Below are 24,917 nucleotides of genomic sequence, written 5' to 3'. Positions count from 1 at the left end.
TTTTAATTTAACTTTAGAGGATACTGCTTATCTTTTTAGAAACCTACAAGCCTTCACTTTGAGCTCTTTGACAGTGCGAAAAGTTAAAACTGAGAATTATGTCTTTTAGAGCTGCCATCAAGGATATAGCTCAATTTCATTTGGAGGGGCGCTAGCGTGAAATGTCCCCCATCCACACCTTCCCCTCGGAAATCTTTGGTTGCATCTGGACTGATGCACTTGCTTTTGGATGGAATATGCTTTATCTGCTGTATGCTTCACTTTCTTTCCTCCCTCTGTCTTTTGTTGTCCTTCTTGTCTCTAGCTATCTAAGTGATCTGGATCGTATTGCTGACCCGTCCTATCTACCAACCCAACAGGATGTGCTTAGGGTTCGAATCCCAACCACTGGGATCATAGAATACCCTTTCGACTTGCAAAGCATCATTTTCAGGTAGAAGACGACATCCATTATCTTGACACAGATTTTAAAGGCATTGGGTATACACAATTTGGGTTAAAGTGTTTTGTCTCTATTTGTAAGTTGGCGCTCAAAGTTGGATTATAACCATGATCTATCCTACGGTGCATTATCCTGATATCATTATCAATTAATAAGTCAACAGAAACTTGATCTGCTAGTATATCTACAGCTGATGATCTAAAGATTTAGTCGTTATGGTAAAGTTTATTTTGCAACATTTAATATTAAGTCAAAAATTGTACACTTTCTATCATATCATTAGCAATCCCAGTCTACTTTCATACTATCCATGTGTGGAAATGTGTGATCAGAACCAACTGGACCACCTGCAGCTGACTGATCTGCTTCAGGGTGCAGTTTCTGGTGCATGTCAAGGATAATCGCAGATAATTTGAGCTTCATCTAAACAGCTTTCTCTCCATGACCTCTCGCTCATTGTAAATGTGAAAGTATTCAGTGCGGGATTTCCATCTGCAGTCTAAAGTAAAGGATCACAAGAAGATGTCATGGAACGGGACTGATTCTAAATCGTTGTTTCTATCACTTGCTGTATGTGCTCCATCGTTTCATTACTTCCTTGAGAAATCCTCATGCACTGAAAGACCAGTGCTGAAGATCCTCTTTCAGTTAACAGTCACATTCTCTAACCTCCATGACAAGCATTTTACATTTACTGCAGCTTCTTTACAGTAAAAGGCACGCAATCTCAAATCGAATATTTTAAACACAAAGAAACAACAATAAAAAGTTGTTTGTATGCAGTTTAAAATTGTGATTTCTGGATTGTATGCATACAATAACTTTGCATACGTTATTAATGCTTTTTATTTAAATAAGACTTCAGAGTGGAGATGGAAAGGAAATGGGAGACGGGCATGTAGCAAACTGGCTGGCTGGTAGTGGGACTGGGTACTTGGTTGTTGAGAGCATTTAAGCCTAACTAAATGAAGTATAATTTGTAATAAAAATGGCTCGAGATAAATGAGTCACAGGGAAAAAAATGCTGACAAATGACATTTCTCTAGCTGTTTTTTTTTTTAAAACGTCTCAGGCTCCAAGGCTGTATTTTTACATCTTAGTCCTCTTCTGTTTCTCTGTAGTCCTGACGTGGAACCTGGAAAACAGGACATAAAAACTAAATGTCTTAGGACCTGCCACCAATACGTACAAGCGCTTCCCTTCCTCCTCCTGTTAAAAAAGGATGAGCAGATTGATGGACCCAGGAAACGCAAGTGATTACAGAAGAGTGCAAATCGATAGGAAGCCATCATGTCAGCCCCCTCCTACGCTTGGCAAGGCTAGAAATAACTCTGCTTGCAATGAGGCTGTGTTGAAGAGGTTCCCAGCAGCCCTATTGCAGATAGCCAATAGGCTCTACTCTGCTTGGCTGTGCTGATGATGGTGAATCACTGCATGTTCTCAGTGACATCAGGTTTTTTGCTGAGATTGAAGAAGCATATTAAAAAAAAAATATATATATATATGCATAAGAAAAATGCATGTGAAGAGGCAATAAATGTCAGGTTTTAATGGAAGAATAATGCAATAACAAATTGCTAATTTGGTGATTTCTGCAGTGGAGCATGCAGCGCACTTGATGCAAGACAAGTTCCTCAGCTCAGTTTGTTGTAAATGTGATTATATTCTTCACACCTGTGTGTGGAGGTCTGCTTTTGTCCAAGTGATGAATTCTCTCATCAGTGGGTGAATAGGAGGCTCACTGAAGACGCAGCGTGCCCCTCAACGTTACACAACAATGCAACAGTTATGTCACCAGGTGGACTCTAAGCTGACTTGCTGCTTGGGAGGACTAACTACTCATCCATAGTGCTCACATGTGCATCTGTAAGCAATAATCGCACGTAGGACTCCAAGGATACTTGCAGCTGACAGGGGTGCTGCTGCAACAAGGAGTGCTTTCATGATGGACCTCTCCATGAGGCCCGTTTCTTTTCTTTTTTTTCATCATAATTGGCTTTTGAAGTAATATCCAGCATAGGAGAGCTTATGGAACTAAGTAGGTCACTCATCCTTGCTAGAGGAAAACAAAGGAGGTCATTTAATATAAAGGAGTTTTATTTTAGGCTTGCTTTTGGAGGGCCCCATTTATCAATGCCGTCATTTCTTCTGGCAGACTTGCTCAGTTCACCTTTGTCTCATCAAACTTTCACTGTGTCATATGTTATTTAAATGGAGCTGAGACTTAACTTTCTGGCCCACTTTCATTCTTACAGTGCCGGTCAAAAGTTTGGACACACCCACCCATTCTTGTGTGTCCAAACTTTTGACCGGCACTGTATCGAGCACCAAAGGTTCTTCGGTGTTTCTACATTTTTATTTTCTTGATTTTTATTTTTTTATTTATTTATTTTTTGGACGAGCCCAGAGCCAAACAGAAGTGCTTTTTAATCCATGATCCAGATCTCCTGACCTTAGATTTAAAGCCAACACGATGAGCCTTAAAGAAATTTCCTCCATCTTCTTACTTTTTCCCCTTCCTGATTATTTAAAATAATTATTTCCTAATTCTGCATTCTTGTTCCTCCCCACTCTCTGTGCTCCTCTTATATGCCTTCACATTTAGCACCTTATTGGCAGCACAACTTTAGTTATACTGCATGGATTCTATTGCATTGCGCTTTTCAGAGGAAGATGGTGTTGTTTGTATGTGTGCATAAACTTCCCTATGCTTCTTTTGGTTCACCTTGGAACATTTCCCCTGTCATTAGACAGTGCAAATTCATTTCTTTTTATATTGGGTTGCTTGGCTTGAAATGCATTACTACAATTTTTATTTTGAAATAGGCTTCCGTTGTAACCACCTGACCACAGCGTCCTTGAAATCTATTGACTGGCCACTGAAAATGACAAATTAAGAATCCTCTTTGCACAGATCCATTTTCTGAAATGTATTTCTGTCCTGATGTGCTTCAGATCCGTGTCTTGTTCCTGGCTGAATCACTTCAGGATTGAATATTAATATTTAATTTATTTGTAACGCATGTGCTGAACACGTTTTCAGGGCATGCGTACCCCTGGCGTTCTGTGGTTCAGGTCTTATTTGATTAAAGTAGCTCAAAGATTTAACGAATGTTAAAGTGGATGCTGAGTATAATATTTAGTGAGTTAGAAAACTTTACCCAGTAAAGACTCGCAGCTAATTAAAGTTTTTCTTTCCCCTCTGCCCTTCATCCCATCATGTTCCAATCAGGATGGTGGATGTTGGGGGTCAGAGGTCGGAGAGGAGGAAGTGGATCCACTGCTTTGAGAACGTCACCTCCATCATGTTTTTGGTTGCTCTCAGCGAATATGACCAGGTCCTGGTGGAGTCGGACAATGAGGTGAGACAGAGACTTGTAATTTCACACAACAGTTTGATGCTGTGCTCTTAATAAACTTTAAAGTTCGTTTTGATATCAAGATATTTCCAGAATTTTGCAATTGTGAGCAAGCTCGGGTTTGTGTACTTAAATTATTAGGGTGCTTGAATAGTAAGCAGAGCGTATAGTCTTACTTTAAAGTCCACTGAGGTGCCAGTGATGCGAATTTCATCATCAGAAGTTAGTGCGAGAGTTCATGTGGACATCACGTGCCTGTCCATTTTTGTCCCCGCACACACTCGTCCAGAGAAATTATTAGTTATTATTTAATTAAATAAACATGCTCCCTAGGCAGTGTGCCTCAAGCGCATACATAAGGCTGCTTTTATGCTTACCCCCGTCGAAAACACGGAGTTGCGCATGCTGAAAATTGCAATTTCTCTTTCTAACCTGCGGCGTTACGCTGCGGCCGCTGCCGCAGCTGGGTTGAAGCCACCATCTGCCATTCTAATGATATTGGTAGACAAGCTCAAAGTCAGAGTAGACAGAGGGAGATGTTACAAAAATGAGACTTTGTGAGGTTCCAGTTTTGACTTCTTCCAATATCATGTGGCGGTTATTGTCCGAGTAGTGAAACCTGTTGTTCAGGAGAACATTGGAGCCACCTGTGGCTTAATAGCAGGCATAAATAGACCTGACTGTGTGATGTTGTGACTGTGCATGAAGTGACAAATACTGAGGGTATACTGGCACCTTAAGTATAACAAAAATGACTTTTTAGCCATCGGGTCTCCAGCTGTGCATGTCCACGATGGAGTGCAAGTGCATTTATTTAGATTTTTGCAGCTCACAGCTGTAGGTTTAACTTTTTTGTTTACTCCTGCTGCACTCATCAACTGCTTTCCAGTAAAACACCTCTGCAGCTGTACTATGCAGCGCCAGTTAGCTTGTTTTAACAGCAATAGTTGAGCAGTAACAATGCAAATGAACAATTATTCAATGACTCCTTTTGAATTGGAGAAAGTTTAGTAGGTAGTGGCTCCATCGTGTTGTGGTTAATACATTTACCTAATGTGCAAAGCTTCAGGAAGGGCATCTTTTGTTTAAAAGAAGAAAAACTATCAAATCAAACATCTTCTGTGGTGACACCATATGAACATGGGAGCAATCAAAGAAGCTTTCGAGAGAGCACTAAGCAGGTCATCAGACTAACGTCGTATGTCCGCATGAATGAGACACAATTTATCAAATCTCTCACAACAAACTGGACGCAGGTCTTCTGTTTATTTCAGGGATATTTTGCCCGTGTCGTCAGCTTTGGCTTCTGACTGTTCAGATAGAATTATCGCCAATAAAGCTAATGTGATCAGCCTCTGTGTGCCCTCTGCTCCTCTCTGACAACAAACCCTTTCTCTGACCTGGTCATATGATAAACCAAACCCAGCTGCCAGCTGTGACGCTGTACATCAGTACAGCAGCTGCTGCAAGTCAAGTATCGCAGGGTCCAGTCGTCTGGCTGCTCTGTTACCAGTTTAACTGCACACGCGTATGGTGCCAGCTCAGGCACCTCGCTGGACAGACGGATCTGGTTTAATTTTTACAGTCATTTTTCCCCCCTTTAATGTTCAGACTCTAAGAGGTAATAGCAAACACCAGACAATCATGATGCTATTGTTAAACTCGTTTAATGAAAGGTTACCAGCTAAAACAAAGCTTGGCAGACTTCAGTGTGCAGAGATTATCCTGCTGTGATGACAAGCTCAAGACTGAGACTTTGACCCTTGTGGACCAGTTCAAGCCTGACGGGAGTTTTCTTTGCCTTTGATTTCATCAAGTCTGTCCAGGATTGTCTCGTGTCTCGCCATGATGTAATGAATGACCCCGCATTAGTAACGCTGTCAAGGATTTTTAAATTTAAAGTTTTGTTGTTGTTTTTTTGTTTGTTTGTTTTTAATCTGAGAGAGCCAGACGATGTCTAATTTTTCGTGTGTGTGCTTCCACCAGTATTACCAATTTGAAAGGATCTTGAGAAAGTGTGGAGAACGTTATGCTGCCTGTAACATTGATCAGCATGGCTGGTTTAGTGGTGGGAGATGATCTGGGGAGGCACATCCATAGAGGGGTGTACACACCTCTGCAGTCTAGTCATCTGCACCCCGACTGCCATTAGGTATCAGCATGAAATCTTTGGACCTACTGTCAGATCCTATGCTGGTGAAGTGGCTCCTGGGTTCCTCCTGGTGCACGACAGTAGCTGGCCCTGTGTGGAGAGACTAAGCAGGCAGTTCCTGGAAGATGAAGGATTTGATACCGCTGGCCTGCCCCCACACTCGCCTGCTTTGAATCCCACAGAACTCCTCTGGGACATTGTGTTTCGATCCGTCTGACTCTGTCAAGTCGCCACGATGTTGTCAGGCATGCATACAAGAATGTGAGGGCCATACAAACTGCTGAGTACCGTTTTTGAGTTGATGCGTCAGGCTAGTGCATTTTACCAAAATTTCATTGCAGCATTTTTACTCCTTAGGCATGAAAGACTGATGTAGGGTATTGTTGTCACCTGGTTGGCTGGACAGCACGGACGCTGAATTTTGAGCACAAGAACTCAAACAAATTGATGTAGGATTTTCAAGTTGATACCATGAGTACATCTGCTAAACTCAAAGCAAGTTCAAATATTGGTGAAGGTCAGAGGTCACCGTAAATATTCTGTCTCTAGCTCTAAAGATGAGACCTGTTTTTCAATTGAAATAATGAGTGCATCTACTAAAAATCTCAGATTACAAAGCCACTGTTGCCAAAAGCACTTGCAAGTTACACTGTCATCGTTACTGACCTGTATTAGAAAGAAACAGAAATGCCATATAATTGCAGGTTTTGGATAAATGGTCTGCTTTACAATTTGGTTGCTTTCAGTGTCGAGTGAAGCTGAAAGTGAAGCGTTCTGAACACATCGCTCTCTTTAACGTCCTTGTTTCGTTGTTAGAACCGCATGGAGGAGAGTAAAGCTCTGTTCAGGACCATCATCACATATCCGTGGTTCCAGAACTCCTCTGTGATCCTGTTCCTTAACAAGAAGGACCTGCTGGAAGAGAAGATCATGTATTCTCACCTGGTTGATTACTTCCCAGAGTTTGATGGTAAGGAGTTGACTTGTAAACAAGAGTGTTTCAAAGAGTGAAGGATGTGATGTGCACGCTTGAGGTTTTTTTACTTTATATAGGAACCTTGCTTTTGCAGTTGTTTTTTTTTGTTTTTTTTATTGTAGACTGACACCTTATGGCCATGATGCTGTACTACAATACAAACTAATATATTCCTGTAAAATGTCACATCGCTCTCTTATTGAGCAACCTGTCACCCAAGTGTCTTTTATTTTTGTTTTAGTGAATCCTTTCCTCCTCGCTCATTCATAGCGAATACATTTAACTACACCACTCTGTCCTCCTTCCAGGTCCTCAGCGGGACGCGCAGGCAGGTCGGGAGTTCATCTTGAAGATGTTTGTGGACTTGAACCCAGATAGTGACAAGATAATCTACTCCCATTTCACGTGCGCCACCGACACGGAGAACATCCGTTTCGTCTTTGCGGCCGTCAAAGACACCATCCTGCAGCTCAACCTCAAAGAATACAACCTGGTGTGAAGGAAAATTGGAAAGACAGATGGTTAGAGTGCAAGCAAGACACCCACAGCCCCCACACTCAATGCAGTGTCCACATCTGCATGAAATGCACTCGTAAAGAGATGAGCATTGCTTTGTGCTTTTACCAGACCAACACTATCCATATTCTGCCCTCTCTTCACTCAGACCCTTGGTTGCTGTTTTGCCCAGTTTTAAGGACTCTGTTTTTTTTTTTGGTTTTATTAACTGCTTGTCTTGCACAATCACACATGAAACACATTCAGATATAACACTCCCTCCATTTGTCACCTCTTGGGAGGTTGTTCTCTACTCCGGCGCTCCTCGTTCGGCTCTTGCCGTGGCTCACGTTTTTCTTTCTCTACACTACAGTCTCACTTGCGCTCGTGTGGGTAGAGGACCATCTCCCGGTAGACTAAGCTTTTACGGACAAAGGGCTCTCTCCCATAGTTATTTAACCCATGCATGCTATACACTACAGCCTGAGGGCTTGAGGCCAGGTGGCACACACTGGACTCTGCTCATCTGCAGAGGGTAACGAATTAATCAGACAGTGCTGGGGTGCAGAGAGGTACTTGGTTCTCCTGGGTCTTGAATTGTCCATGATGTGTTCTTTTAACTCTTTCTGGGGGGTTACGTGCCCTAAATGAGAGCATAGAAGCTCTGTTGAATGTAAATAAAGTTTTCATGCTGCTCACACAGAGTGAGGGCTACACAGAGATGACTACATGTTCTCTTTTGACTTTCAATATTTTCATCTATATTAACGTCATTAATTCTTCTGTTCGCTAATTAAACCGATCGATGGCGACTACTCAAAGGAACCCTTTCAGGAGTGGTCAGGTTCTGTTTATTATTCAGTGCCCCTGATTTTATACTGAGACAACACTACCAGTATTTTACGTACTGTACACCAGCTCCCCTGTAATTCTCTATCACTTTGCTAAATTAAAACCACCTACATTTTTCTGTAAATACAGTAACATTGCCAGTATCGTTTTAATCCCTTAACTAGTTCAGATACTAAGAAACATATTTGGGAGCTGGTTTTTGCCAAAAACTAAGTGAAGGTTTTCTCCCGAGTTGGATCGTTCCAGATGTTTAACAGCGTAACACCTCACTTTGTGTGGCATTTCTTTATGTTGTCTCAATCACACGTGTAACAGTACTGTGATTTTTATTTGTGTGAGGATAACTTTCTTGTGCACAATGTGTGAATGATGGCATCAGATTAAACTGGTGCAGCAGTCATGTTTTGGATGAAATAAAGCTTTTGCGCTGCCAGTTTGCTTCAGTCACAACTTTGGTTATGATCATGCAAATGGCTTTTTCCTCTCCTGTAATCGCCTTCATTTTTACCATATTAATCAGCCAACATTTGATTAAACTGTCACAATCATAAATTTTTCTTCTTTTTTTTTTTTTTGTATGTCTAATTTATCAATTGGATCTATTTGTTATTGATATAGTAAATGAGACGTTGTCCCTAGTTTCAGCTCAAGTTTTGTTTTTTCAACATCAAAGTTGGGAGTAGATTTTATACTGCTGTAAAATATCAAACTATTTTATGGTCAAGTGTTCTGTTTCTAATGATACTTCATATATTTAGTTGTTGCAGTTCTGTTTTTGAAGTGCTTGACATAGGAAAAAGGAAAAAAAAAAAAGGTTTCTGTGTCAGGTTTGTGCTTTATGCAAATAGGAAAATGAAAAACAGACAAAAAATTACTTGGTGGTTAAATATTTACTGTTCAGAGATGCTTGTACTTTTTGTAATCTTTAAGGATATGCGTTTGCTCTTGGTACCAATCCCATATTGTGCGTCTTGCCCGATAGTAGTTTAAATATTCCATTAAGCCGAGAGTTGATATGTGGCTTTTTTGTTTTTGTCTTCACTATGTAATTCAGGTAATTTTTCATGACTTTCTCATCACAAGGGCTACTCTTAGCAGCTTTGGTAGAAATGAAAGGAATCTGAATGGTGTAGAGCAAAAGGCGCAATTAATTAGCCTCGGGAGGGTGCCTGAATCAGGAGCGTGTTGACATCCTTTTGAGAGCAGCAGTCCACAGAAGCCTGATAGACGGCTGGTGGCCGTTTAGGTACCCCCCGCCCTCCCCCTGTTTTTTTTGTTTTTGTTTTTGTTTTTTTTACCTTCAAGAGAATAACTAAAGGAAGTTGGGTTTCTTAAGTTGCAATAGGATGTTTTTAGTGTCTTTTCTATTCGACCTTATCACCCAGGTGATCCCATTATGAATTATGTGCTGAAATCAGCGATGCAAAGTTTTCCTCTGTGCTTTTACATATTTGCCTCTTCATTGGTAGTGTTTTCATGCTTGACTTTGACACTGGCTGCATGGGGACGGGAGGGGGAGAGAGAATGCTGGGATATTTTGACCTTAAGTGCACATTGAACGAGGCGGCAGGGTCAGATTAAACTTACCCTGCTGGACTGTAATCTTTACTTTGTTTTAGATGGTAAATGGTTAATCTTTGGTGCTTCACGAAACATTTCAAAGCCTTTATTTTTGACCCACTTGCCCATGTGATGCTGACTGACTGAAGCTGGCCTTTTGGATGCCACAGAAAGGCACGTTCAGGAAACGCTGTTCCCTTGAGCCGTGGCTTGCAACCTTGAGAAAATACTGTCCTGCAGACGGTAAAAACACAAAACAAAGGTTGCGTTCAGCCTCTGGTGTCAGCACGGTGGCGTCGGTTTCCACTCGCTGACGACGTGGATTTTTACGCTAACACAGAGTCCCATGGTTACACTACCAATGACCAGAGCCGTCAGAAAAGCCGGTTCGGTTATTTTTAATAGTCCTTTTCTTTTATATCTACTTTGCTTCATTCTACACACAATGCATTTTAACAAAGACTCACATGACAATCCAGTACAAAATGGTGTGCCAAGCAAATTCTGTGTTAAGCAAAGGCTTCAAAAACCTGTTTAACTTGACCCAGGCCTGTGCAGTGAAAGTTATTGCAGCATTTAATTGAGTCTTACTTGTGGTTTTAGTTTGCAAATGAAGCTTGCATGTTGAGCCTCATTTCTTTCTTTCTTTTTTTTTTTTTTTCCTTTTTAAATTGTATTTATTGAAAAACTTGCCAAATGAAGGTACTGAAATGGCCATTGTGTTTTTGGTGGTTGAATATGCTGCGTGTTTACATCTGCCATTCTGCGCTCTCTCTTATCTCCTTTATTTGATTGGACTGTCTATTGTTTCCCTGGGTCAAAGGCACTGAAAATACACCGCTGCAATGGGCCTGCGTTCATGCAACTTGTCCATTCAAGCACGCTCGTTGGTACTCTGAGGTGTGTGTGTGTGTGTGTGAATGTGTGTGTGTGTGTGTGTGAGAGAGAGAGAACACTTTGATGGGTGTTGCTTATGCTTGAGGTCCATTCTGGTTTCAGGGATGGATATAGTGATATTAAAAAGCTCTTTGCATCTTTTTTTTTTCTCCTCCCCTTTTGTAAGGTTGACACACCGTATTTAGGACCACTTGACATGATTTTTCTTTTCAGACAATTCAAATTTTGTGTAGTGGTGTACAAATTGAAAGTAATGTATTTTTGTTTTGTTTTGTTTTAAAGTATACCAAATGTAAATTCTGTACAATGAGTGTGCCAATCCCCTTTTCTTTGTAAAGCCAGACTCTTAACAAGTGCCAATGTTGTGGAAAAAATTCAGAGGACCTGTGGATTTCGTGGTCCAGTTTTTAAAGCAAACACTAAGTGTGTGATTAATTAACAAAAAGGACAGTTTTATTCTATATTTAAGATTAATGATGAACTGCTGTTTTTAAAAATAAGTGTCATTTTAACTGCATGCGTTTTGTCAGGTTGGGGGAGGGAGTGGGGGGTGAGATACTCTATTCATGCAACGCCCTCGAGAAAAGGGTCCTAATGGTTATTGATTTACAGTATTTTAGCCATATTTCTCTATTTGTATGTTTCATTTCAACCACTGTTGCCTGAACCTCATTCATACATGATGATTTTTACATAGCCTTCTCCTTTAAATGTTTTAAATTGGAATAAAATATGTTCCTATACTCTCTTCTTGCATCCCTGTACTTTTATTCTCAAGTATTTTTTTTATATTTATTTATTTTTTTATAAATAGTGACTTGAAGATTCCACCATTTAAGGTCATGTGTAATTTCTGAATGCATTTTATCCACATGGATTGGAAAATGATTTGTTGTATAAATACTGCTGCCCTTTGGAAAGCAGCGACCTCTCTCTGCAGTCTTAAGGTAGGATACTGTTTAGTGAAAATGGATATTAACAAACAAGTGCTCAAGTGACTGGGTAACAAATCATTTTGACTCTTGAAGGTAATCGCACACTACTTTTCACAAAACTATTTTGATAACGCAGCGCACATATTTATTTTTTACTTTTAGCGCCTTTTAAATCTGAGATTAAGACGTCCTAAAGTGGGTTTTGAAGTATGGAAATCCCAACTTGTGAAATGCATATAAATATATACATTCAGTATGTGGTTCAGCCTCATTTACCGTGAGTTACCCCAAATTGATGCAGTGGATATGATCAGCATGTGCCGCTGCGGAGGTGTTGCTGAACCAAAGTTAGATTTTTCTTATCCTCCTCTCTGTGGGGTTTGAGTCAGGTGTGTGAGCTGGCCAATCAAGTACAGTAACAAGATGGTCAGCAAACCATTTGGTGGTGGTTTTAGCACTGCGGGCAGGTGCTGTGTCCTGCAAAAAAGGAATTTAGCATCACCGTAAAGTGCTCTAAAATATTGTCATACGCTGTGTTGACTTTGGACTTGGTAAAATGCAGCAAGCGCCAACACAAGCAGATGGCATGACACCTCAAATCATCAGACTGGAAAACGTTCACTGGACTTCAGACACTTGGATTCTGAGCCTCGCCTTTATTTTCCAAGAGACAATGTGCTAACTGAACAGTTCTTGTTGTCTTTAGCCCAGGTGAGATGCTGTATAGACGCTGTCACTGGCTCAGGCGTGGTTTGATATTAGGAAAGTACATGAACGAGGTGCTTGATGCTTATTTTGTTTCTAAGGAGCCAGACTTTATTGTAATTTTTAAAGTGGTCTTGAACAGTTTCTACAGCTGATCTAAGAGTTTTTCAAATTTTTTCTTTAGGCATCGGATGCTTTTTCAGTCTTGTCCTTGACCATTTTCAGAGGAATATTATTTTTTGTTTTGTTATGCCACTTAACACTGACCTATGAATCATTCAAGCATACAAAAGGCCCCTAACTGAAGACACAGTTGTCTACACATAACAGACAACTTGGCAAATAATCAGTTTTAAAGTGTATCTTTGAGCACTTTGTTGCCACCAGTCTGACGCAAAAACAAATGAACTGTTTGAATTTTAAGATGACAGTTTGACAGCTATAAGTGTTTTGCCCTAAAAGGTGATTCAAAGAAAGCCAAAGAGGCTTCACACTGTTGAAGAACAAAGGTGGTCAAACTACAGACTGAATTTCAAGCATCCAGACTGTTTTTGCCTCACATACGGTATTTCCATGCATGTTTCCACTTCGGTGCAGTCATTTATTGAATTGTCCCATTTTTCCTAACAAAACGAAGCAACGAGGGGTGATTCAGAACTTTTGCATCTTACCGTAGAGTTAAGGAATTTTCATAACTTCACTCTTAAAAGTATAAAACACTCACTGTGGTTCTATTAAGTTCTATGCCCATAACTGTGAATTTAAAGGTAAATAACAGTCATTTGCTCCCAGTAGAGTAGAGAGTTCACATAAAAGATTTCTTCAGTTCAGCTCTCTACAACAGGGATGTCCATTTTACATCGTTTACTTTGATATTAAGTGGGCCGAACCAGTGAAACTTCTGTTTCTGTCAGTGCAAAGCAGTTTAACTACACATTTAATCCCTGAGATATCTTAATTTAAGAAAAAGAAGTGCAATTTAAGCACTTAAAATTCTCAGCTTTTCTAACTCTGTCAAGTATGACTGCTTGATGTATGAATTGTAAGTGTGGACCTACTTTTAAAAAAGTTTCTGTAGTAGTTTAAAAAAAAAAAAGAAATTTCAGTTACGTTATTGTCTGTGTACTTTGGTGTAGTGCGAGTGGACATAGGGCAGTTCTGTAAGTCTAAATTTGATTCCCTCATTCAAATGTTTCAAAGCCATTGATGGGCTGGATTAGTGGTTCTCGGACCGATTCTGATGTTTGTCTAACAACTAAAACCTATTTTTAAAATATATATTTTTAATGTATTAATATTATATTTTTTTAATGTAATAATTACTCGTTATTCTTGGCGATAAACTATGGCACACAAACCTCCAGTGGTGAGTGGGGAGAGCCTGTGTGTGCTGACCTGTCCGCATGAGGCGCTGCTTGCTCAGACTTGGGCCTGCTGCTGTAGATCCGCGGGGTGTAGAGCTGCTCTCCGCGCATCTATCCGTGGTGTTTCTGTGTGGGGCGTTCAGCCCAGCAGCGTCGCCTTTGCCTACCCACCAGCTTCGGGAAGGGGCTGACTTTCTGGCTCCGCTGCCGATCCTCCCGCACTCCCTCCGTTCAAGAGGGGATAAACACAGAGTTAAAGTCCAAGCCGGGCAGCGTTGCAGTTTCAGCATTAGCGGCGATTTTAATTTATTTTTTATCCCCCCTCTCTCTCTCGCTCCCTCCACTCACGCGACTCAATTGTTGCCGTTGGACCAAACGGGATTGAACTTGAAACGAACCCGCAGACATTTTGTTATTTCTGAGATTTCTTCTTCACTTTTTTCATCCCTGTGGCGGCTGCGGGGAGCGAGCCGCGAGCTGTAAGGGGGCCAACGGCACGAGGCGAAACACGGTCGGCGTTCACCTTCCGCTCCGCTCGCGGGCTGCATCCAAACATTTAGTGTACGCACGGCGTTATTAATTTACCTGCGCTGAGCTCGCGACGCTGCCGCTCGTGCGCTAAAGCGGAAAGCTTACGACTGCGATGAATCATTTTGACTGACAGCTTTTGAAGAATTAGCTAGCTTTAGCCAGCACTGATGGTGCTTTCCTGCTCACGCTAAAGCAGTAAATACGGGGTCGGGACAACCCAGATAGGACACAGACTCTTTTGCCTCTCTAACGGCCGCAAAGTGCATCACTTATAATCGGCTTAATTTTATATTTATTTATTTTGTTTAAAAGAGGTGGTGGGGTGGGGGGAGTCCCCTAGCTACTGTTAGCTAGTCATCCTGCTAACGCTGGACAGCTCCTGTGTACGGCTGGGCTAGCTTTGGACAAAAGAAAGAGCAACGCAAGGGGAAATATAAACATCGTGTTTGGGAAGGAGAGCAACAAACAAGGAACTGACATGATGTTTCCACAATCAAGGCACTCAGTAAGTGGCTTTTCATTTCAGCACTGTTGTCTGCTACGTGTTTACGCATGCAGGTTGAGTCGGGGAGAGAGGAGATTACGCATGTGACTTGTTTCTTGGCTGCAATTAAACAGAGTTGCGTTTTTGTTTTGTTTTTTAGTAAGAAGAAGCAGTGTTTGTGGGGCAGTAGCACAGTGTTGGTTTCTAACTGGCACCGTTTAGTTCTGTAGAGGACGTGTGGACTCGACATGGCAGTATTTGTAATATTTGCATTGAAAAGCTGTTAAACTTTTTTTTTCTCCCAGATGATTGCACTGAAAATCCTCCAAATCAAACCTCAGTTGAATGCTGTCACGTTTCATAACCACACGCTGCTTTCACTCCCTTGTGCCGTTTAGTTTCATTCTCCAAAATGCCAAAAAGCAGGCATTTAGGCAAATTGAGCTGTGCACTGTTACATGCAGGTGGGTGATTTTTTTTTTCCTATTTTATTTATTTATTTATTTTTATGAGTGGAAAATGCACATCTCTGTTCTCCTAAATTCCAAGTTTCCATGGTAACAGATACTAGTCCAGGGCATGCATTCATCAGTGAGGAAGACTCTCAGCCCTTTGGTCAAACATTTATGTTTAGTGACTGGCAGAACTGTGTCACCTGTCACTGCATGGCTTTAGAGCCCTGATTCTATTAGCTAGAAAATTAAATTAAATAAGTATGTTTTTTCAATCTTTCTGGGCTTACATGTGACTTAAAATTACATTGGAAACCTTCTCCATTGTGTTATGAGAAACCTTTTGATGGCCTCCAGTTTTTGCCCTCTGCAAAGGTGAAAGTAACAGAGTGATAGATCCAGGTAAACACAACAAACCGCAAAAAGACTTTTGCTTTGCTGTTATGAATCATGCCCTCTGTTTTTCTCTGGCAACATTTTGTTGCCACCGCTAGTTCTCTTACTGTTGAAAGGGTAAGGGTTGTTTGCTGAAGCCGAAACCAGAATGTCTTCTGACACGAATGCTTTGCCCTTTGGCAGTCTGTGTGGCAGCCTGATTATGCTGCACTGTGCTGCTGCTGCCACTGATGTGAGTCTTCAGAAGTAGGATGGAAGGATTTGGGAACCTCTGGTTGCAGTCTGGCTTGTCAGATCGGTGAAACCCTTCATAAGCACAGAGTCCCAAGAAACCTCAGCTAAATTATGTTATTTTCAATGCCATCTGCAAATCCGAGAATACATAAGTCTCTGTTTATCCTTATGAATATCTCCTAAAGTAGAGAGTTTATCAGAGGTATGAAAGCAAGAGGAAAAAAATTTATTTGTCTACAACCATTTTATTAGCATAATAACCAAATCAGATACAATTACAGCCTCTTACATTTTGTTTGTCTTTGTGCTAATTAATATGCTTCAGTTACAAACAGACCTTTCACAGTTGTTGAGGTTTGTGTAGCTACAACGTGTAGTTACATATTTTGGAAAGTGCAGGTCCAGCATGGCGTATGGAGCTCTCTGAGGTCTACCCTGTAGATTAAACACAGTACTACAAATCAAACATTAGACAGGACACAAATCCGTTATTCTTTATGTGTATTTAAAACTGCTGAATTTCATGTGAGAGAAAGCAGATTTGAATTATTGCTTCACTAACAAACTGCAGTTCAAGGTGGCTCTCATGAGCTTGGGAGACCACTCCCCCTTTCCCTCGTAATCCATTCCCAAACCCTGCATTTATTGCAGATGTACTAAATTGAACCCTAATGCATAGAAAACACCTTGTTCTTAGTAGCAGAGCAATCCAGTTTAAACAGTTACGCAAATTTAGAGCCAGTGTAATCTACACCAATACTTGCATCAAACAGAAAACCGATAGCTGCCAAGAGGCTCGATGGATTCAAATGCAGTGTAGCGCTACTCCTGTTCTGACAAGATGTTTTGGACTTCCTCTTCATAACGTGCACTGTCAAGCGGCAAGAATGGGTTGACATTAAAGTTCTGCCTGCATATGAGGATTTCCTCGGGTCACAGGGTGGCAGCGTACTTGACTGCTTGCTTTAAATGTGTTCACTGAACTGATCATGGTGATTTCATCTTTATCCTCACCCCGCAGTTCTAAATTAAATTCATCGAGCAGGCCGGTCAGATCTGTCAGGAACGCTAAGTCCAAAAGCTACTGGCAGTCCTCTAGTTTTGCATGTTTTCAAGCTTCAGAAAACCAACTCTTTTAGGTTGTGTTCATACCTCTGAAAATTTCCTTAGTAAGAACAAATGGGCTTAGAATTTGACAACGTTTGCATACAAGTACTTTTGTGCCATCTGGTTACAATTTAGTTATTTCCTTACTGTGAAAAATTGCAAGTGTGTATGTGAGAGACACTGGGGAGTTTTTATTTGTCACTTTCACCATGAAGACAGTAACATGTTGAACTTGTTTACAGATAGAGATGAATACTTGAGTCTACCTTGATTAGAGGACAGAAGTGGGTAGATATCAGGTACAGAAACAGGAAAAACTGTAAAGTCATAACATTTAGTAGCATTTAAAAAAAAATACTGAAAGTTAATGTTAAGTGTTTGTTCTGTGTAACAGTCAATTGAGTCTGTTAGGTTACCTAATTTTTGTAGTGGCTGTCTAAAAGAAAACAAGTACCACCTGTGCATAGTCCCAGCAGTGTTGCAACTTGAGTCTCCTGATAGAAAAGAACATTTAGTCATTATAGTTATTCATATAAACACTGGTGTACATTTTTGTGTAAGGTGTGTTGTGTAAACCACAACACTGTGGAGCTACTGCAATAACGCAGCTGCCAGCACCTTGTTTACTTAGTTGTTTACTTGCACTTACTGCAAGCATCAATAAAACATTGTTCGGTACTTCTTTTTTTTTTTGCATTGTCATTTACGCAAATTTTATTGAAAAATTGTGATGTCATTTTGAGGCTATATCGCCCACTCCTAATTGTGCATGACTATCTCTGGAAGAGAAAGTTATTATTGTAGCTTTTGTCTTTGTCTTTGCCAGAGTGCTGGTTACCACAACACTGTGTATATCCTCCCAGATACTCCTAACATTTGAGTGAATAACAACCTCTGCATTTTGTTTGCTTCCAGTGGATCTCTGTGGATCCTAAAGAAAACCTTTTATCAGAGAGTACAGTAAAGGTACTTGTGTCAGACAGTTGTTTTTATTGTATTATTAATATTAAAACCTGCACCTCACATTGGGTAATTACTGGGACGAGATGCCATCTTCGGTCTTCTCTCGTCTCTGGTTGAAGTTATAAACCAGTCACCTCCTGATGGAGTGAGTCCTCAGTCACCTTTTCCAAGGTGAGAGCAGCTGGGCCACTCCACTCCTGCCTGTCTACTTATCTAGGAGGTTATTTTTCTAATCCAATTGAGTGCTCTTTACGCTTTATTGGAGTATTAAGACCAAACTCACAGGATTAGACGTGGGGTTTGGGAATTTAACGTCTTTTCACCGGAGCTGCAGCTGGTTCAGTCTTAACCGACTACAGTCGGTCACGCCTAACCTTTCACATACACACCGCCCTCCACTGTGAATTTTCACATAAATAAACTGTACAAACACACACATTCCCTGTTCAGATCCTCTCTTCAGTTGCTGCTGTTGTCATAAAGGTTCAGGGATGAGAAGTATATGTGACACCCATATAGATATGAGTGTCACCGATAAGGACCTGGCGGATGAGAGAAGTGGCGCCGCGATATAGCAAACTGATGGGTCTCGCAAACAAATTTAGTTACATACACATTCAACAATCCTCTCATGTCAGATTTTCAGGGGAAGCTTTTATTGGTTGGGATGGTTATTAAAATATTTAGGTATTTTTTTAAAGCTGTTGACTTTACTGAGACACTTGAGGCACATTTCCTCAATGCAAAGTGTATCTAAAAGGCATATTTGCAGAGGCCGGTAGGCTTTTAGCTGTTTCATAATTGTACACAAGTGACAGATTTTCCCGTCTCCGTACTTTTTGCTGTTTGGATAGTTGCTTCTTTCCACGGATATCTGAACCCATGGACCATATCAGCTAAGTCCGATAACATTACAATTTTAGCAAACATTTAAGTGCAATTTATTTGCTTCATTGTATTTTCAGTCCACTCTACCTTTGTTGAGGCTACAGATTTAAATATACTGATTCTAATTTTTTTTATAGGTTTCATATACACTGAAGCAAACGCTATCATATTGTCTGACGCTGGGAATACAACGGGCAGCTGGGTCTTGGAAGCAGTTTTGTTCCATACTTGGCATGGCTTTAGATCAGACTGGGAGCATTTCAGAAGCAGTGTTCAGTCTGTATAAGGTCTTTTAATTTGAAAATTGATTAGATTCTCTTTGCTATTCCTGTGGCTTGATTTCCTGCCCTCCTCAAGTGTTCTGTGCAACTTGACTGCTTCGGTTAAAAGCAGCACAGAGTGGAGAACTGCTGCAGGAACGCTTCTGAAATATCTGCTGGAATTACAAGTTGTTTTAGGTGAGAATAAAAAATGTGACTTCAATGACAAAGAAGAGGCTATCTTCAGCTGCTCTGTTATTCACAAGGGGTCTTCACAGTAGGTAGCTCGGCATGTTTGATTTGGCAGAGTTTTTACGCTGGATGCCCTTCCTGATGCAACCCAATAAGGACTTGTGTCTCCTCCGGGATCCACTCGGGACACGATCAGTTGGCGAATATGTAAACACTGAACTCGACCTTGACCTTAAGCACAGTTTGGGTGAACACCCATTAGTTTATCAGTAATATTTTAGGAAAAATAGAGATTCTTGTGAATTTTGGTCAGTGCATCCCTTGCTGTGAGCTTATTGGTCATTTTACCGTTTAAGCTATTCATACATGATTTTTGTTAAGTGAGTAGGCCAGTTCATTGCATGCTGCTTGGTTATTACATTTGTTTGCTATACTATGAAGCACTTTGAAAACAGCCACAGCAGATAGAACATGCTGTTGAAAAAGTGAGTAATTACGTTGAAAATGATAAAAGTCCAAAAACAACAAAAGTAAGAACAACTATAATACAATAAAAACAAATAAGATCACTGTTTCTGTATAAATTGGCATTGCTAGTCAGATGACTGGTGAGCTAGTGTAACAGTAATCGAGCCAAGACTATAATAAATGCATTTATTACTGTCTAAATTCTGCCTATGGAGGAAAGGTTTCACCATTGCCAATTACCTTAAATGAAAGAAGCTAGAGTTCACTAGTGCACCAATTTAACTGGCCATCTAAGCGATGATGCCACCAAATACTTACAAAAGCAGGAGATAGAGTTGACTATCATCAGCATACCAGTGAAAGGAGGTTCCAATTTTTTTGAACGGATCCCAGTGGAAGCCCTTAAATTGAGCCCTGTGGAACTCCGCATTGCAGGGATCAGAATCAGTGAGACAGAAAATAGTTGGAAAATAGACCTAAAGAAGTGCCACAAGATGCTGTAAACAACTTATTAGGATATCATAGTCGACTCTATCAAAAGCAGCGGTTAGATCAAGCAGAAGAAGAATTACATAGTCACCAGAATCTGTACTAGGAAGGGTTTTAAATGTGGATTGAAAAAACTCCCAGATATCATGCTTTTCCAAAAAAGGTAAGTTGAAAATTGGTTGCTAGTAGAGCAGGGCAATATGACCAAAAATATTTATCACGATATACATTTGAAAATTTGCGATAACGATATAACTGACGATATAACTGACACTAGACAAAATACTTTGCAACTCCACAACTTTATTAGTGCAAAAAAAAAAAAAATCTATGTATTTTCACTTAAACAAGCAGCTGTTTTTTTGTTTTTTTTAAAATATGCATTAGTTATATAACAATTTAACAGTGCAAATGCAAATTCCTTGCTGACAGTTTAACCAAAAGGCATTTCCAGTGGAAACTGGCCGACATATCCTCAGCACAACCATGTAGAATATCCACAAAACTTAAAAAGAGGTTATACACACACAATACGGTAATATTATGTTGAAGCACAGTACGTATCACTCCGCGAGGCTCCTGCCTACGATAGCCGTAATGCTCCGACAATCCATCAAGCGGTGCGGCTTCGTAGCTTAGCAAAGTCGTACTAAAACATTTGACAGATTTTCGAGCGCCGTGTACCACATAAAATCGTTTTGAGGTCAGTAAACACAACCAGAATTCATACATAAGGCACACAGGATTATAAGGGGCTCTGTCGATTTTCAGAAAAATCAAAGGATTGATTTTAAGTGTGCTGTATTTTCCAAAAAACACGGTAATAACGACGGCCCACTAGCATGCGCTACCAAAAATAGTGCTTTGTTGTGTATCTGACGGACGAAAGCCAAACCAGTTCAAACCCACTGAAGTTGCAGCATTTTTGCAAACCAGTTCTGGTTCATCTGTTTCATTCAACGATCCACTTTCGCCCTTCTTATTCTGCGTCGCCGCCATGCTTTTTCCGCCATGTGTGTATGAAAACAAAGGCACTACACATGCGTGTTTTACCCATATTCTATCGCCATATTTCATTTTCTTGTCGTTGCCCAACATTATACCGGTATTACCGTGAATGGTATGATATAGCCCAGCCCTAGTTGCTAGTGGACATTTTAACCTCCAGTTGCCAAGGTAACCCTGTAATGTAATTGCCACCCACTCATATGTCAAAGAGCCCCGCAGATGCTGGTCTAAAATGTCCTTCAGTGAGTTATCTGATGTTCATATATCAGCTAAGGAATCAAATATTTTACACTTGTAGTTAAAAAAGAATTGGAGTAATCTCAGCGGACTGACACATTTCTAAGGTTTTTAAACATCTGGCACAGTGCTCATCGCTTTGGTTTCTAAGTTCCTTGGTTTATAGTGGAAAGTTGGAAATTTCAAATTGTACTGTAACTTTCACATAATTTATTACAGCGTTAAAAAGAAGTAAATATACACAATTAACTTTCACATTGTGTTTGTGTTATTAGTTGGTGCATTATGGCATCGGAATAATTGTTTTTCCATAGAACTTTCGAGAAAGTTGAACGTGCACTCCTCAGCTGGCAGTGATGGAGGAGGATATCCAGCCCAAAGAGCTGCAGCATGGCTCTGACTCTACTGTTAGAACCAGTGGGAGAGTTTGGTACAACCCAGCTGTGGACAATAACTTGTGCTGAGCGCTGAGCAGAGAATCCAGGTCTTGTTAAAACCACGCGGCTTAGCTGGCTTATCCAGTGCCTGTGCAAAATATTGCGGCTGTGGACGGAGCAGAGTTGACTGCTCCTGTTGTAAGACAGAGATGTTGTATTTAAGCTGATGCACTGCTGGCTCAGCGGTTGAATTGATATTTTTTGTTTGCGCTTCTTTTCATGTTGACACTAGTGATCTTTATTTGGCGCTGGAAGGGCGCCAGATTTTCTCCATGCAAGAAAAACCCTCATGTCTGAGTGTCAGAATCCTTTAATATATTGATACAGCCAGCAACGTTGCATATTCCATGTCTGAAAAGGGCTTTAGAAACAAAGAAGACTAAGGTTTCTGAGGTTTAACGGGGATTCACTTGTCATTTTATGTCAGTGGGCACGTTTTAATCCCCCGTTGCAGGTTACGGGCACAGTTCATTGGTTTAAGAGGGAAAAGCCTCATTTGATCGTGGCACAGTGCCTGACCCAGTTGACAGCATTTGCCATATTGTTTGGGTGTTGATTAATCCTAATGCAGCTTCAACAAAGCTGGCAGTGGCGTGAAAGTGGAGCAACCGAGAGGCCTGGTGCCAAATCCAGAGAGTAGCGCAAGTAATATGGGAGGCAAAATCTCACAAGTCCCCTGAGCATGTGCTCGACTGTAGAGATGGCCACAGGTTGCGCGCGCGCGCACACACACACACACACACACACACACACACACACACACACACACACAGACTCTTGCACACAGCATACACACTTCCACCTCCTCTTGTCTGTCTCCCTTTATCATGTGTTTCCTCCCAGATCTAATGTAGTGGTGGGAGGGTCAGGGGCAGAGGGTGCACAGGCATTATTAAGCCCACTTGAATTAACAGAACAGCCCCCAGCCTTTCCTCTAAAGCCTCCAGCTGGGGAGAGCTTAATCCCCATGGTCCCCTGTCTCGCCCATTAAACAAACTCCCCCCGCCCCTGCTCCATTGCTCTGCTGCACACACACAGACACACTGTCTGTGTGTGTGTATGAGAGAGAGCAACAAGCTTAACTATGTGTGTCCGATGATTGGCGAGGGGGGGGGTACTGGACATTAGTGCGTGCACAGAGGCGAGCATAAAAACGCACAAACATGCACGTTGGCTTTATTTTCTGGTAATTATTGCTCTAGTACATGCATAGAAATAAAAGGATTTTTCCCTTTCAACGTCAATAAGAGCCCCCTCCCCCTCTCTCTCTCTCTCTCTCACACACACACACACACACACACACACACACACACACACACATTCTTACCAGCCTCAAGGGTCTTATCTGCTTTTTGTATCTGGGGAAAAAATTGAATGTGGGGCTTGACACACGCAGGCCAGCAGATGTCTGGGTCATTGAGGTTAGGCCAGCTGATTAGCATGACAAACACAGCCCTGCATGTGCCCCCCACCTACCAACCCACCCAAACATCACCAACCTGCAGGAGGCCCCTCATTTAAGTGGCCGAGTAGAGGCCATGGGTCACAGGTGATGTTGATTTTGGTGAAAGGCCACGGTGGATGATTGTCAGAGTGCTTTGGGGTTTGGCTAAAATGGAGGGGTGTAGATTGGTACAGCCCTTCTCTTGTTGAGCATACACACATACTGACTTAGACGCAAGTAGGCAGAAAAGATGCGAGTACAGATTCAGACACTGACTTATACCTCCTGCTGGTGGCTGGCTTCCCAAACTCTGCAAATGCACATTGGACGACAGTGAGCTGAGTCTGTTCCTTTTTCTTCTTTGTTTCTAAACACAGAAAGCCCAGCTAAAAATGAGAAAACACTGCAGTACCAGCATAATTTTCATGGTTTCTTTTTCTTCAACAACCCATTTATGTGTTTGGTTGTAGAAGGAACCGTTTCTGCTCACCTATAGAGTAGATCAGATGTGGGAACATGCTATGTAGTCAAAACAATAGATGGATGTAGTCATTCATGTATTGTGCATATTGAAGCCTTGCCATGTTCTTTTTTTTGAGCAAGAAATTATTATATTTGGATTAGAGATTCACCAGTTGACTGTCCAGAGACAAGAATTGGTCTGTTTCCACTGCTCTCCGCTCATATGACCATTAAAGCGCTAGTCTGTGTTATGCCACAAAGCCGCACAGGCAAATAGTTGGACACACACTTAAAGCCACTTACTTTGTTGTTAGCTTGGAACTGAGTGAAGACTCAGACATTTCACTAAAGTAAACAGCAGAGAAAACCGCATAAATGTTCGTGACATCAAACCTAATGAGTCACTTAAACATGGACATTTTATAGAAATTAACAAAGAAAAAGTGGCTTAAACTAGAGCTATCCAGAACTCTGAGCCAGCCACAAACTAACAGCCTCAGTCTGAGCAAAGGATAAAAACAGTTATGAGAAAAATTATGGAGCCGCATGAATCCGAGAGAAAGGTTTAATGTCCTGTTATTTAGTGAAGTTATAAAGTATATGTGTTGTATAGGCTGTCAGTTTTAGTTCTTAGAAAGAATAAGAATAATTGGCAGATAGCAAATAATCAGAAATCATAATTTGCTGAGGAAATTGCAATCGGTGCTGCTCTAATTTGCACAAGAAGTAAAGTGCTTCAGACCTGTCATAGTTTCTGTATCTGCAAACCTGCTAGAGTGTGCTTGGGTGACATAAATTTTGTCCACATACTGTGTGTGCAAGGCTCCGTGCACACGTCTGCGTTCCTGTAAATTTTATATGATCACACAGACTGAGAAACTGCACTGCAGTGTATCAATTATACACATGGACCCTTCAGGCAGACTTCCAGCAGAATTCCCAGAAGTAGAACAAGAGTGACGATCGGTCCATGGTGTTTGAACTGCCGAGGGGCGCAATGCAAAGACACATCTGATTAATCTAATTACAATTTCACTGACCAAAACTTCTTGGATGAACTTTACACAAGAAGCTATATTATTAATTATATAGCTGCATTAAAAATGCTCAAAAAGGCATCAACAGCAC

General features: G+C 41.0%; 2 protein-coding genes across 4 annotated transcripts in view; both read left to right on the top strand.

Moving 5' to 3' along the window:
• The window catches only part of LOC146680023 (guanine nucleotide-binding protein G(q) subunit alpha-like), a 34,803-nt gene extending 23,322 nt beyond the window's left edge, over positions 1-11,481 (top strand). For both annotated transcript variants that reach the window (XM_085449203.1, XM_085449202.1), the window contains 4 exons: positions 305-433; positions 3,675-3,804; positions 6,770-6,923; positions 7,238-11,481. In XM_085449203.1, the coding sequence (XP_085305329.1) occupies positions 305-433; positions 3,675-3,804; positions 6,770-6,923; positions 7,238-7,428 (604 nt within the window). In that variant the 3' untranslated portion in view covers positions 7,429-11,481. The remainder of the gene's footprint in view (positions 1-304; positions 434-3,674; positions 3,805-6,769; positions 6,924-7,237) is intronic.
• A 3,233-nt stretch (positions 11,482-14,714) lies between these two features.
• Positions 14,715-24,917, top strand: part of tle5 (TLE family member 5, transcriptional modulator) — a 53,027-nt gene continuing 42,824 nt past the window's right edge. For both annotated transcript variants that reach the window (XM_085449205.1, XM_085449204.1), the window contains exon 1: positions 14,715-14,773. In XM_085449205.1, the coding sequence (XP_085305331.1) occupies positions 14,747-14,773 (27 nt within the window). In that variant the 5' untranslated portion in view covers positions 14,715-14,746. The remainder of the gene's footprint in view (positions 14,774-24,917) is intronic.

Source organism: Copadichromis virginalis, linkage group LG23, assembly GCF_057382275.1.
Source record: "Copadichromis virginalis isolate Kocher_CV1m ecotype Utaka linkage group LG23, C_Virginalis_male_GT1.1, whole genome shotgun sequence".
NCBI lineage: Eukaryota > Metazoa > Chordata > Actinopteri > Cichliformes > Cichlidae > Copadichromis > Copadichromis virginalis.
This window is presented reverse-complemented; position numbering and strand designations above follow the sequence as displayed.